Here is a 15,695-nt window from a genome sequence, read left to right as displayed (position 1 = left end):
CATGTGTGTGTGTGTGTCTGCTACAAGGTTGGTTCATGTTGTTGTTGTTGTTTTTTTTTGTTTTGTTTTTTTCCTGTAGGGGACCTCAGGACCAGATCCCACTACAGTATATGTGGACATGAGGGCACTGAGACATGATAGGTGCCACAGTGTGTTGGAATATCCACATGTAGCCTCCAGAAATCTTTCTCACCACACACTTTCAGGCGCTTATTTAGATTAAATAAGCACTACTTGTGAGAGTGTTCAAGGAACAGTTTCGGTAATTAATAATGTATGTGTGTGTGTGTTTCAGAGTACGGTTAGTTGAAAGAGGGTCTCCGCATAGTCTGCCTCTCATGGAGTCAGGCAAGGTGGGTAAAATTATAAAATAGGTGAGTAATAAGGTGGGTAATAATTCAGTAAAGCATGACTAACTTGTTTGTTTTGATATGCAGATCTTACCAGGTGTCCGCATCATCATTGCAAATCCTGAGACAAAGGGACCAATTGGAGATTCACATCTAGGAGAGGTCAGATTTTATAAATATAAATATGTTCTCACAAAATGAACACTGTTCATAGGCCTGGCCAATAACACACAATTTTATTTTTATTTTTTTTAGCCTTTCAGTAAATATGAGCGTGTGTGGAGAGGGATCTGTTTATAGAAAATATAATGGTGTCTCTGTTTTGATTTTGTGTGTGCTACAGATCTGGGTGCACAGCAGCCAGAATGCAAGCGGGTATTTCTCAGTATTTGGGGAGGAGAACGTCCACTCGGATCATTTCAATGCCAGGCTCAGTTTCGGGGACACACAGACAGTCTGGGCCAGAACTGGATACCTTGGTTTTCTCCGTAGGACAGAACTCACAGATGCCAGTGGAGGTGTGTGTGCAAACAAATAAACATTCATATTGTAGCATGACACTGCAAAAATATTTTGTGCATATGTGTGAATATTTGTTTATAGTGTATTTTGGCAGCACTACTTATATACAGATAGTATGTTTGTGCACATGAGCAATAACTTGTGTGAGTAACACTATCTGTTGCCTCAGAGAGACATGATGCACTGTATGTGGTGGGAGCACTGGATGAGGCTATGGAGCTGAGAGGCATGCGATACCATCCCATTGACATCGAGACCTCCATTATCAGAACCCACAAGAGCATTACGGAATGGTGAGTACCCACACCTGTGTGCACACACCTCTCATCCACACTTGCATGCACAGGTAGACTTATACACACATTTAGATGTGCAAAAAAAGTCCGTAGGCATTTTACAAAATAGATGGCTATGCAGAAAGGGGTGGTAATACAGTGGATACCTGTGGAAACTACAGGTATTGGCATGAAATTAAAATTATTCCTGTTGTGACCATGGGAATGAAGATATGATATACGATATTCCCAAGAACAGCAATAAAATGTATGTTATCATTACAGTAATGATTAGTGCAGATTTCCACTGAAAACTCTCAGCTTTTGTATGAGGAGTTTTGACTTTTTTTTTTTTTTTCTTTTGTATGTAGGCTAAAGTAGTGGTTAACAACAGTTAGGATTGATTGAAAGGCATGTCAGTCATTTTAACAAATTCTACATCATCTGTTACTTGACAGAAAGCCAATTCTAAGATTGATGTTCAATCACCTATTGATCAGTAAAGAGACTGATTGATTACATTTTAAATAAATACTGCTAAATGTGATGTCTGCAAACAGTTTGCACTGATCAAAATGAAAGGACATACTGTCCGGCACTAAACATTACATTTTAGTTTGGGTTGACTAAAGTGAAGTATAGTATCATCAGTTGTCTAGCCTAGTACTGAATACCATCATTAGTTGAATGTATTTCAAGTGCAAATATATTAGGACCTCTGCATATGTATTGGGACCATTGTGGGCGTGGTGGTTCATTATTTGATGCAGTTTTGAATGTGTTGTTAAGAACTATATACTCTTCTATTTTGCTCAATAACAAGTCTAGCAAATTGAGAAATCAAGTGTAAGGACAAATAATTACATTTTTGCAATACTGAGAATTATATTTGTAAACGTTTGTTATACTATGTCATATAAGTGAACTTACTAATATAGTTGTATGTTTATAAAAAACACCCTAAATAAATCTATACGATGAAAAAATGACATACTTGGACAATAATGAACACTGTTGAGGCAAATGGGGATGGAGTGGGGATGAGAAGAAAGTAGAATTGGGAGGGCAGTGCTGCTATGGTATGGGGAAGGTGCTAGGTAACATGGGTATGGGGAGGGGACGGTTCTAGGTAAAGCAAGTATAAGGTGGGGACAGTGCTAGGCAATGTGTCTGTAGGGAAGGGAAGGTGCTGGGTAACACAGTAAGGATTGATGTGTATGTTCTATATGTTGATGTGTTTATGCATGGACGTGTGTCTCTTTCGTAGTGCTGTGTTCACCTGGACTAAACTCTTGGTAGTGGTGGTTGAGCTGGATGGTTCAGAGCAGGAGGCCTTGGATCTGGTTCCCATGGTAACCAACGTAGTCCTGGAGGAGCACTACCTGATTGTGGGTGTGGTGGTGGTCGTGGACACGGGTGTGATTCCCATCAACTCACGTGGAGAGAAGCAGCGCATGCACCTGAGAGATGGCTTCCTTGCCGACCAGCTTGACCCCATATACGTGGCTTACAACATGTAGAAAAATACATGCACATTTGACCCATACACAAGGCTTAGACAATGTAGAAATACTTATGCACTCCATCTGTGTGTAGAAATCCATTCACACAAACATGCACTTTTGCAAACACACACTCAATATTGCTAAATATTACCGTATATGAAAACACACACACACCTTCACATTTGCAAGTAGCAGCACTAACTGGTAGAATGACACTTCTCAATTAAAACATTGCAAACTGAAGAACTGTATTGTGTCTCACACACACACACACACACACACACACACGAACAAACAAAACACACTGGTAAGGAGTATATATGTTGATCACAGTGCTCCTCAATCTCCTGCAGTAAAAGTCAAACTGGACTCATTTTGTCCTTTTGTGCATTTATCATTCTAGAAAAAAAGAAATGCATTTAATGTACACAACATTTCTGTTTACCACATATAAAAAATAAAATAACGTTACATACAAGGAATCATGTACAATGTGAAAACAACCCAGAATTGTGTTTTAACTTGATGTCAGTCATTAGCCAAACCAGTGTGCTAAAAAGACTCATGCTCATTGTTTTGTTAGAAGTTTGCAACCCTGTGATCAAGAAGTGTGGGTACTCTGTTACAATAGACTTACAGAGCAGATATATTGTGTGAGGACACGAACACAAGCATGCAAACACATCCATACATGGGCCATGTGTGTGTATATAAAGGACTCACACGCTACCATATCTTAAACTATTTGTTTTTTGTACGTTTTGTTAACGTGTATTCTATTGTTCACTGTTTTGCTAGCATTACTTATTTTTTTAGGCTACAATATGTTCAAGTCAGGGAATTTTATAAGATGTTAAGATATAAGCAGTTTGACACAGTAAATATCATTTAACATTTTTCTCTTTAATATGTGGTATTACAAAAGTAGCTGTTTTATACAATGACATATTCAAACATTTTAGTTATTTTCTTTAATGCTTTTGAAATGTGATTGTGCAGGAGTTAATCCATGATCCAACCTTTCATTTTCCTTAACAGCATAAAATTGCAATCTTACCACAAACACAGTGGTGTCCATTTAATTTTGTTTTAATTTAATTTCTCATTTTGTTTCTAATATAGTTGTTATCTCTGTCTAATATACGGATTTTTTATTATATTGTGTGAATAGTATAAGGAGCAGATCTATAGGTATGTATAAGATACAGCTTGTGTTCATTAAGATCACATAAAGCTTCCTCATAGTTACTGCAGCTGGGACAGAAAACAAAAGACTGCAGAGAGGAGGATTAATGATGACCAGGCAAAATGATAGAAAAAGGATTGCTGAAGGAGTGATTAACCCACTCTGAGAGGTGCCATGTCCAGTGTGTGAATATCCTGTTTATTTTTTATTTTTGCTTTTAATCTTTCCTGCAGGGTTTTGAGTACTTTTCAAGGTGTCCTGTCACTATGGAAACAACAAAATTTTAAAATGTTAATAAAATATTTTCAATAATTTTTGCCATTAAAACCAAACAACCTGTTGAAAGTGAGCACGTATACTTCAGATAAGGTGATGTCAGCACCAAGGATAGTTACCCAGGCTACCATGCATCTGGAAAAGAATGGCTTATATGGGCATTTATGACATTAATAAGATTCAGAATAAATATTTTCAAGTAGTCGAAGTATCAGACCAGAGGGTGACTAAACTTTACATTTTTCTTATATTTTGTATTAGTCAATGCTGTCTTAGAATGTTTGAGTGGATTTATGTTCAAAAACCAGTCATAATTAATTTTAATACTTAGCTATTTTCCAACCTCCCTTAAGTTATGGATACACTGACCTGTCTATTGGTCATCCGATGGCATTAGGTCGTTGGAGGGTGTTGGTGACCGACTGTCCATTATGCACCGTTGGCTCTAGTTGGTCCTCATCAGTGCTGTTTTGAGTAATTGCTCATGTTGAATCTGCATTGGTGGTCAGCCATAAGAGAGTTTTTTGATTGGATATTCAGTCTAAATTTGACATGAAATGAGATTATATAAACTCAAACTCAAAAAGAGGTGGAAATCACTCAGAACTCAGTATACTGCACCTTTATTTTCATATTACCAAACAGATTACTGCACCTGTTGGCATGGGAGATTTAATTTGTTTTACACAGGCACAGTTTATGCATGTCGTTCATCAGCTGTAGCCTGTTTGTGGTGTTCAAGTGTAAATACAGGTGACAAGGTGATCATCAATCACTCCCAGTTGGAGTTAGTTAATCAGTGTCACTTTGGTGCATCCCTACCCACAAAACTGATTGGCTCCCCTGTATTGTGCCTTATTCAAAAAGTACTCAGAGCTGAAACTCTGTGGGTGGGGCTAAACTGCTGTAGGCTGAATAATTTGTTCTTATAACGTCAGTGAAACAATGTTTTCAAAAGTGATATGTTTTTGCATCCTAGGGTTCATATGGACTGTATAGACTGAGGGTGTTAACAGTGTGTAGTATAAGAACTAGGTAGGTTTTGCATGCAGGATGATAGTCTTGGTGGTCCAACAGTGGCATACATCCTGCAGACCGATATCTGCTTGCTGTCTTAGAGCTGTAGTTAGAAAGGTAAGATCACACCTTTAGGTGTTTCATTTTGGCACACTGTAATATACAAACACAAGGTTCTACCAAATACCACGTCTGTATATTTATAAGTGATTCTTGTGAAGTCAACCTAAGATATTAATGTGAAGATTTTAGTGACATACTCATGAAAACTAAAAATAATTCATTTTGTCACTATGTTTATTGTCTAGTTCACTTCATTGTTTGGTACCAAAACATATTTTTTGAATTACACATTTATAACCATAATGCATTTGGAAGAAAAGGTTCATGGTTTCCCCTCAATTTAGCATAATATATATTCAAGCAAGATCATGAAAATAAATAATAATATGTTTGAAACTAACAGATTACTATTAGGTACCATGCATTAAAAAACATTTGTAAAAAAAGGAAGTGTCCAAACATGTAGGTTTCATTACCACTGTACTCTGTTCGTGGTCAGGCCTACAGCATTTTTACATTACCACAGTAAATGCTTTACTTTAAATTGAAAAAGTAAATAAGTTAATGCATGACAAAGAAGAGGAAAAAAAGATGGCTACAACATTGTTGTACTTCGATGATGTTAATTTTTAATGTATATCCTTACACCTCCCTATTTCCACACCATAGGTGAACATTACTATAATGTGTAATGTTCTTGAAAAGTCATTGATTAGATAGTTTACTGTTAAGAAGGTATTAAGGAGCCCAACAGTTGCTGAAAGCATTTTAGCTGCATCATTTCTTCTGCCATTTTATGCTAGTTTAGCTAAATGTCATTCATTACTATAATGCATAACTTTCATTTCCATGTAATATAAAGACTTGTTAAAGTAATTAAAGGTAATATTATAGTGATGTGTATGAACAGTTGTTTTTTAAATATCACAACCCAGTATCAAGTTTATATTACATATATTGCTATACACTAGAGTTAGGGTGAGCTAACACAGACATACCACATTTCTGTACTCACTTATACAACATTGGACACCACTTCACATGTATTAAAAATCCGAAAGAGAGCTTGACTGAGAATGATATTGTAGTCTAAAACTACACTGTTAAACAGAATAAAGAAATCAAAGATGCTCACTTTGGTAGACTCTACCAGCAAGTCACACCGCACACAGGGGTGATGTACTTCAGTAGTGAACAAGCTGAATCATTTGCACTTGTATATGGTAGACTACAACATGATGCTGTTAGCACAAGGGCACTTTTGGATCCAGTTCTAGATCACATTAGAGCAAACCAACCCTGGGCAAAAAACATTCACTTCCTCTCAGATGGTTCAACATCACAGCACTTATAGTGGAGAAGGACACAGATCTTCATAGACATTCAAATTATACCAAATTTAACTCTTTTCCACTGAAGGACCAATAATAACATATCTGACTGTTTTGAATCATGGACCAACAATGCCATCCAGTGACTGTAATGAGATTCTCAACATGAATAAGTAAATTGTGTTTATAAATAGCTTATAAATACATAACAATTTTGAATTGTGCTTAATCTTGTGTAAGATGCAACAAGTTAGCATTGAGTTATGTGGCTTCTTTCTCTGGGTCACCTTATATGTTTTACTTTCTATCACAGTTGGCCCCTCCCTAGCATCTCTGTCACCTTAGCACCTCTATCCTGTGTCCTTGTTTACTTTACTGGTTTCTTTTCCATGTACTTTCTTGTTTTTGTTCCGTTCCTTAGTTACATTTTCTCTGCCCCTTATAAGTGTCACTTGTGTCTTGTTTAGTTCTCATTTGCCCATATATTTAATCCCTGTGTTTGTTCACTGGTCATTGTTTGTCCAGGCTTCTGTTAGTCCAAGCCTCTGGTTGTGTAAGTTGTGTTCATTAGGGTACCCTGGTTTCCACTTCTTTTATTGTGTGTTTTTGTTCATTTTATTTTTGATGTTTTCCAGAACTGTTCATGCTAGAAATTGACCTTGGACCGTGATTATGACCCTGACTTTGGATTTGCCCATAATAAATCTTGCTCTTTTTAGTGTATGCATCCACCTCATAATTGCTTTAGGTTACAGAATGAGCAGCCTACCAAGGTTGCAGCAATAGACCAAGACTCTGGTATGTGGTTGTTCTGCTGTTCCAATGAAACACCAGCCATTTCTACACAGTCCAAGTTTGCCATGTATTAGCGCCACCAAGCCAGAGACAGCTAATCTCCTAGCACTATGAGTACAAGGGAGTCTTGTTGTTTACAGGTAGTTCCACTTTCAGCCAGTTTTTGCATTGAGACCTTAGGTAAGCGATATGGGTCTACCCATCTTGATAATGGATGGAATGCTCAGATAACCCATTTTGTTGGTAATCGTATGAGAGTTGGGAGCTGCCAAGTGGGTTCTGTATCTATCTGTCCTGCAGGGTCACCCCTCCTGTACCAGTGGCTGTCCCACAAGCCACCCAGCCAATTCCTGTTCCTGTTCCCAGCATGGAAGATGCCACCCAGCTAGTTCCTGTTCCTGTTCCAGATGTAGAAGATGTCACCCTCCCAGCTCCTGTTATTGCATTCGTGCCAGTTCCTGTTCTTGCACCTCATGCTAGCTCCTGTTCATGCCAGGCCTGTGCCTTTGGCTATGCCCCCAGACACACCACCAAACATCACTGTACCTCCAAACCTGCAGAACCCACCAAAGATCATCTCCATGCCTCCAGACCTGCTGGAACCACTGCCAGCCATTGCCATGCCTCCAGACCTGCCAGAACCACCACCAGCCATGGCGCTGCCTTTGGACCTGCCTTGTGTCATGTCTGGTTTGTGTTTCCCACCCCCGTCTGTGTCTCCTGCTGCCACCACTCCATGGTTCCCACCTGTCCTGCCCCAGTCTGTCTTTGGTGTTCCCCGTGGGCCTCCTGTGCCTTCTGTGGCCTCTTTGCTTGCCTCTTGTCTGCCTGTGTCTCTGCTGTCGCCTGTTTTTTTGCTTTTGCCTTCCCCTCGGCCTGGTTTTGTTTTTGCTCTTGTTGTGGTGTCTGACTCTGTGCCAGTTTCTGTCTCTGTCTCTGTCTCTGTTTCTGTCTCTGTGCCCATCCATGTGTCTGTTCCAGTGCCCGTGTCCATTTTTGTTCCTGTCCCATTGCCTCGCCTGGTCTATGTTACTTTTTTGTTTTCCTCATCCTTTTGTCATCCCTCGTCTTTTGTCATCTTTTGTTGTGTCTCCTCATCCTCCCTCCTAGTCCTTTTGTCATCCTCAGTCTGTTTCTGTTCAGTGTTTTGTTCTTGGTTCTTATGCTGTGCTGTCTGCTCCTGTTGTTGCCCTGGTTCCTGTGTCTGCTCGTGTCTGTTTGCTTGGCTGCTCCTGTTGTGGCTCTAGTTTCTGTGTTTTCTGCTCCTGTCTTTGGTTCCTTTGTCTACCCTTGTCCTTTCTGCTCCTGTCTTGTCCCCTGGTTCTGCATCATCTCTTGTTTCTGTTCCTGCTCCTTGCCCTGCTAGTGTCCCTGTTTCTTGTGTTAGCCAGTCTGTTCCTGTCTGTTTCGCGTCCTCGTCCTGTTCTTGGTCTGTTCTTTTTTTTTGTTTTGTTTTGTTTTGCCTTGTGTGCTTCAGTGCAGCAAGCTTTGGGGAAGGTAGTGTCACAGATGGCCCATTCCTAGCATCTGTCACCTTGGCAACCCTATCATGTGTCACTGTTTACTTCTTGGTTTCTTGTGCTTCCTTGTTTTGGTATCGATTTTTCTGCTAACCTGTTAAGTTCTCATTACTCCATGTATTTAATCCCTGTGTTTGTTCAGTCTTATTGCTGATCATTGTTAGTCCAGTCCTCTGTTAGTCCAAGCCTCTGCTCGTGTTATTGTGTATTTTTGATCTTTTCATTTATAATGTTTTCCAGAACTGTTCTTGTTGGTAGGCTGACCTTGGACTGTGATTATGACCCTGACTTTGGATTTTCCCATAATAAATCTCACTCTTCAGTGTATGTGTCTGCCTCATAAACGCTCCGTGCTACACTTTCGTGTCTTATTATGCTATGCACTTATAGAAATTATTGCAGCAGAATTCATGGTTCCATTTACCACAACAAGTCTCCCAGGTCCTGAAGCACCAAAACAGCCCCAGACCATCACACTACCACCACCATATTTTACTGTTGGTATGATGTTCCTTTTCTGAAATGCTGTGTTACTTTTACACCAGATGTAATGGGACATACACCTTCCAAAAAGTTAAACTTTTGTCTCGTCAGTCCATAGAGTATTTCCCCAAAAGTGTTGGGACATCAAGATGTTTTCTGGCAAAACTGAGACGAGCCTTTATGTTCTTTTTCTCAGTCTTGGAACTCTGCCATGCAAACCATTTTGCCCAGTCTCTTTCTTATGGTGGAGTCATGAACACTGACCTTAACTGAGGCAAGTGAGGCATGCAGTTCTTTGGATATTGTTGTGGGGTCTTTTGTGACCTCTTGGATTAGTCGTCTCTGCGCTCTTGGGGTAATTTTGGCCGGCCACTCCTGGGAAGGTTCACCACTGTTCCATGTTTTTGCCATTTGTAGATAATGGCTGTTACTGTGGTTCGCTGGAGTCCCAAAGCTGTAGAAATGGCTTTATAACCTTTTCCAGACTGATAGATCTCAATTACTTTGTATCTCATTTGTTCCTGAATTCTCTGGATTGCAGCATGCTGTCTAGCTTTTGAGGATCTTTTTTTGTCTACTTCAGTTTGTCAGGCAGGTCCTATTTAAGTGATTTCTTGATTGAGAACAAGTGTGGCCATAATCAGGCCTAGGTGTGGCTAGAGAAATTGAGTTCAGCTTTCCAAAGATGTGATCAACCAGAGTTAATTTATATTTTAACAGGGCCATGTAGGTTTGGATGTTTTCCCCCCTTAATAATAAAAACCTTCATTTAAAAATTGCATTTTGTGTTTACTTGTGTTATCTTTGTCTAATATTTAAATTTGTTTGATGATCTGAAACATTTAAGGGTGACAAATATGCAAAGAAATTATCAGGAAAGGGGCAAACACGTTTTCACACCACTCTATTTATATTATTTTCTTCGTGTATTACTTTTTCATAAACATGGCAGACTATCTTAGTTATGAACATGCTCAAATGTGAAAATGCTCAAGTGATTCTGTTCATATTAATTAATATTAATATGTTTGGGATGTGGTGTCAATCAGCATCATTCTCCTCGGGCACGGAAAGATGGCTAACTGAACTGAATAGCTACCACCAGCAAAGTATTATTGGTCATTAGACATAGGTTTCCATTATCCCCATAATTGTTCTCACAACAGAATTAGATTTATCACCCCTTTTAGCTCAAGTACTAAGCATAAGCAATTAAAAGTAGTTCCCCACTTTCCCTTTAGAAATTACATGTTTAGGCTTCCCATATCAAGGCATTTTCCTCAAATTGTTAGCATTTGGTTTGAGTTTGAAAGTTCTTGGTTTTATTGTTTTGTTCATTTCTTTGGTTTTCTATTTATACTTCAGATTGGTTAGTGAGTTCCATATACTTGAGCCATGTCTCTTGATCTCATATTTACCCACCTTATAATGCTTAAATTGTCTTGCTATTGATTAATAAATAAACTTCCCATTTATTAATTGAACTGGTCATCACTGACAGTATATTTTAAACCAGAGGCTTTAATTAAGAATTTGTAACCTCCAGTAATTCATTGTTAAAATAAATAATATTATTTTCCCTATAGGGTGGTGCCTAGTTGTCAATAATTTATCACATATATTGAACACATATATTGCTACACATGCTACCTAAATTCAACATGGCCTTGAAAGCCTTTTAGTGAGTAACATGGAAATTCACCAAATATGCTATTTTTTTAATTTTATTATTATTATTTTTTTAACCATGGGATAGGAGCCCCTGATGAAGTAGGGGGTGCATGTAAATACCTGGCAGGTCAATTGGTGGCCTCTGTATATTGGTATATGCATCCCAAATGCTGGTACTTTGCTGGGAATTATGTCAAAGCAATCATCTGTGAGGTTTTTTGAGGTGACAGAGAAGAAAATTACAAAATGTGATGAACTGGTTGCTCTATCCCTTAAATCTGTCCCAGGGGCTATGAAAGTGCATCAAGTAAGCACTCTGCTCCTACATATGCACACAAATCCACACTCACATCTTTCTTCTTTATTGTCTCTCATTTTTGTGTTTTGACATGTTTCCATTTGTATAATTTACTGGAATGCAAATTATAATTGAAGTTGAAGTGTTTTCATGTTTTTGGAAATAAAAATGCGGTAAACTAATTTTCGCACAACTTGTGACAGAGCCAGGGAGGATCAAAGGCTCTTGCTTCTGTAGCCGCTCTTGAGACTGCTTCTCTCCAAATGAGTTTTATCTTCATATACATGGGGGGTCTGAAAAGACCATCTAAGTCAGAACATGGGTCCTTTTAGACTATGTATATCCTGCCACTGTAACATAGGTAGGTTTAAAACAGTTAATGGAGCCAAAAACAGAGTAAAGAAGTAAAGCGTAGAAATGTGACTGTTTTACCACTTTTAATAAATTGTCAATTACAGTTGATAAAATTAATTGGGGCACAACGCTGAATAACAAGGGAAATGTATCCATTTTCATTAATTTATTAAAGATTAATAATTCAGTCTCAACTCATGAAAGTCACCAATTCGATACGTGATTATTTCTCATCTACCAAACATTAGAATATCACTCTCGACTCACAGACGTAATAAACAAGGTATGTTTATTAAATAAGCACAGATAGGTAAAACATGCACAACAATCCTTGACTAAAATTATAGTAATGACCAGGAGTATTGAGTTCACTAGAATAACAATCCTAACAAGGCAACCAAGTGAAACTTAATGAAAATAATTCATGCTGGATAAAGGTAGCTAACTAGGTTAATAAAGCAAAGAGAGAAGATGTTTCCAGTTTCTCTGTTTGCTACATTAGGTTTGGTCTAGTGTTTTTTGTTCTGGTTCTTTGTGTTTTTTTCGGTTTTGTTTTTGGTTTAAACAAATATGTTTATCGTGCAGACTTGCTTTGGCATCCCACTTCTTCGTCATGTCTCACTACACAAACTACTAACTTTAATATATTGTCTAATTTGTTTATATTGGATTTCTAGTAAACATAAATAGATGTGATTAACAATTATTTTACAATAAGCCTATGGTAAGCAACATACAAATGAATTGATCTGAGTGCATAATGTAAATTAAAAAGGATCAACTAATGAAAAGAAAAATGAAACACACAATTTGGAGATTATACTAAAATAACCATACATTACTGGTTAATTATCATTTGACATCACAGTAGGTTAAATGACAAGCTGCTTTTTGGGGAATCTGTGGGTGTTACGAATGCCTACACACACACACGAGGGAGAGGATCCAAATGCAAGAGGTATTATTGAAGAAACAGGGCACGTTAGAGGATTCAGGCAGGTACTCGTAGTCAGGTTGGTCCGATGTCGATAACGTCAGGCAGAGTCTGGAAGGCATCCAGGGGTCAGGCAGGAGACAAGGTCTAAAACACAGGCAGGATTCGGAAATCAGGAAGATAAACACGTATCTGGACCGCTCGGTATACAACATAAGAGTTGGCAATACTTCGCGAAGAGAGTGCGAGGGAGAGGAGCTTAAATAGGGGGGCAGTAATGAGAAGAATGGTATTCAAATGTGTAATTAGTATTCCGGCAAACCAAATCGGAGATGTCGGCAAGAAGAGGCAGCCATGGCAGTGCGAGGATGAGCGTAGTCCCTGGTGTTCATAATTGGGAAAGAAAAGCATATGTCACACAAGTCTGTAAATATATTTCTGTAGCATGAGAAACGTTGGTTGTCCTGGTAAGGGTTTGGGTCAAAGTTTCTTGAAGTGTAACCAGGCTTGTACGAGCTTCTTGCCTTCCAATCTGTGAGTTTCAGTTTTATGACACCTCAGTACAAAAGGAGAGGGTAAGAGAGCCAGGCCATCTTGATAGCTAGGCTGTTTATGGCTTTGTTGCTGCTCAACATCAAAGGACCAGCAGGGTCCTGGGTCTTGTCTGTGGCCCAGGGGTGGGAGAGAGCCCATCAAGACCACATCAGTTTCATCAGGAGACTAATTTGTAATCTGTGTTCACTACAAGTTTTCTGCTTTCACTGGCAATATTTTTTTTCACCTAATCTTAACATGTTTGTCTTTCAGTCAGGGTAAGGCCTAATCATAGTAAGGAGACAGCACAAATTAATCTAGTTAATGACCTGTTGTTGGCTTTTGACCAGGGTTATAGCTCTTTGTTTATATTGCTTGAACTGAGAGCAGCATTTGACACTGTAGATTACCACATTTTATTAGATAGACTGGAAAATGTTGTTGGGATTAGGGGAATAGCCCTTTCCTGGTTTAAATCCTATCTAGTCGGTCACTACCAGTTTGGTAACATAAATGGAGATTACTCAGCATACAACAAGGGTTAGCTATGGTATTCCATAAGGATCTGTTCTTTTTTCTTTATATATGCTACCTCTAGGTGACATTACATGTAAACACTATGATAGTTTCCACTGCTACGCTGATGTTACTCAGCTATATTTCTCAGCCAAACCAGAGGAGATATATCATCTTAGTATTATTGACAAAAGCATAAAGGATATCAGACACTGGATGTTGAGGAACTTTCTCTCACTTAATCCTGATAAAACAGAGGTACTGCTATTAGACCCCAAGACAGCTAGGTCCTTGCTTTCTAATTACTTAATGAACCTCAATGGTCTCCCAATCACAACTTTTATAACAGTTAAAGATCTTAAAGTGAATATGGTCCCAATCTCATGTTTGAAGCTCATGTAAATAATATTTCTAGGAACACCTTTCTACACCTAAGGAACTTTGCAAAGATTAGGAACATACTCTCCTGACATGATGCAGAAAAGCTAGTCCATACATTTACTACTTCAAGATTGGACTACTTAGTCTATTCTCTCTTTCTGCCAAGGTACACCTATCCATTATGTCATGTTGTTAGTGAGCCTCAGCCATGGCTCCTCGCAACATCCCATGATGTAGCCCATCCCTGTTGTAGCCCACCACCTCTCAACCCCAGCCAATTACTTCTCCATTGCCCTTGATGGACATTCTTGGACACACACACACACACACACACACTGTCTAGACCAGACTTCTAGAAAACTGGAATAGACATCAACTGTATATACTTTTTCAGCTCCTTATTATTTTGTTGCTATTGTACTGTCTGTTGTTGATCAGAGGAGGAGACCACCCACACCCCACCTTTGAGTCTTGGTTCCTTTCAAGGTTTCTTCCTCATGTACTAGGGAGTTTTTTCTTGCCACTGTCATCCTTGGCTTGTTCACTGGGGGCTTGGACCTGGACATGTATAAAGCTGCTTTGTGACAACAGCTGTTGTAAAAATCGCTATATAAATAAATTTGACTTTGATACTAGGATGTTACCAGGGTGTGTATGAGTGTGTATATGGTATGAGTTGGTTTGCTATAGTGTTACCAAGTTCTCGCTATGGTCTTTCTAGGTGGTTGCTATGGAATCCTAGGAGGTTACCAGGGTATTAGCAAGTGTTTGCTATGGTCTTACTAGGTAGTTGCTATGGGGTCCCAGCTGGTTGTTAAGGTGTTACCAATTGGTTGGTATGGCGTTGATAGGTAGTTGCTATGGAGTCCCAGGTGGTCACTAGGGTGTTGCCAAGTTGTTGCTATGGTCTTGCTAAGTATCTGCTACAACATACAATTTAAATATGTTCTGAATGCCTATTTGCATGCTTTAAAGGTTCGTGCTTAAGTGAGACATAAAATGCATATATAGTACTGCTAGCTGGCTCTAACCAAACATTTAACTAAAAGCTAAGATAGCCACATTAAGCTAGCAGTACTAAAATAATAAACAGCCTAAAAATGTAATGACATGCACATTGCATTAGCTTATGATTTATGGTGATCTGGTTCAGGTTAAGGCAGCCTAACTTAAGATGGTCAACTAATGTTGCCTAGGGCATTGGCTGACTAGCTAGCCTGTCAACTAAATAATTCTATATGCTAGTTAGCTAGCGAACCTAGTTAACCCAGAGAACGTGATGATTTACTAAAACGTTTAGCGGCTGTTTAGTAAACTATTGTATAGCTTTGTAAAATCAAGAAAAATTACATAGTGAAAACACAATTCTAGGCAATTAACTGTGAAAGGTAGTATGAGTGGCTTCTCCTAATAAGTGTTGCATAACATTCAAGTGGTTATATTGTACTCAGTTGAAGAAAATATAACTGGAAAGGTTAGTTATACAAATAATATAAACAGTAATGTAATGCAAATTAACATTAAAAAAATATCTCTCTATTAGTATTAATAGGCCCCTTGATAAACCTCTTACGATGACGTCTTGCTCCAGAAGTAGCAGTTTAATAGTATTGGCACCCCTCTGTTTGATTTTAGCCGTCGGGCCCACACGGTGGCGCATGTTGACCGCAGTGAAAAGCTCTTT

At 38.7% G+C, this 15,695-nt stretch overlaps 1 protein-coding gene across 4 annotated transcripts in view; it reads left to right on the top strand.

The window, feature by feature from the left end:
- dip2cb (DIP2 acetate--CoA ligase C (putative) b) overlaps nucleotides 1-4,183 on the top strand; it is a 34,118-nt gene extending 29,935 nt beyond the window's left edge. For 3 of the 4 annotated variants that reach the window (XM_081722477.1, XM_035527952.2, XM_035527953.2), the window contains exons 33-38: nucleotides 80-141; nucleotides 296-353; nucleotides 438-512; nucleotides 694-868; nucleotides 1,042-1,165; nucleotides 2,415-4,183. In XM_081722477.1, the coding sequence (XP_081578603.1) occupies nucleotides 80-141; nucleotides 296-353; nucleotides 438-512; nucleotides 694-868; nucleotides 1,042-1,165; nucleotides 2,415-2,667 (747 nt within the window). In that variant the 3' untranslated portion in view covers nucleotides 2,668-4,183. Of the gene's footprint in view, nucleotides 1-79; nucleotides 142-295; nucleotides 354-437; nucleotides 513-693; nucleotides 869-1,041; nucleotides 1,166-2,414 lie in introns of those variants that run through there. The other variant, XR_014125755.1, reaches the window with a different exon arrangement.
- Nucleotides 4,184-15,695: the final 11,512 nt, after the last annotated feature.

The sequence above is a fragment of the Electrophorus electricus genome, chromosome 11, assembly GCF_041902795.1.
Source record: "Electrophorus electricus isolate QZ-2024a chromosome 11, ASM4190279v1, whole genome shotgun sequence".
Taxonomy (NCBI): Eukaryota; Metazoa; Chordata; class Actinopteri; order Gymnotiformes; family Gymnotidae; genus Electrophorus; species Electrophorus electricus.
The sequence above is the reverse complement of the archived record's forward strand: the minus strand, read 5'-3'. Positions and strand labels throughout refer to the sequence as shown.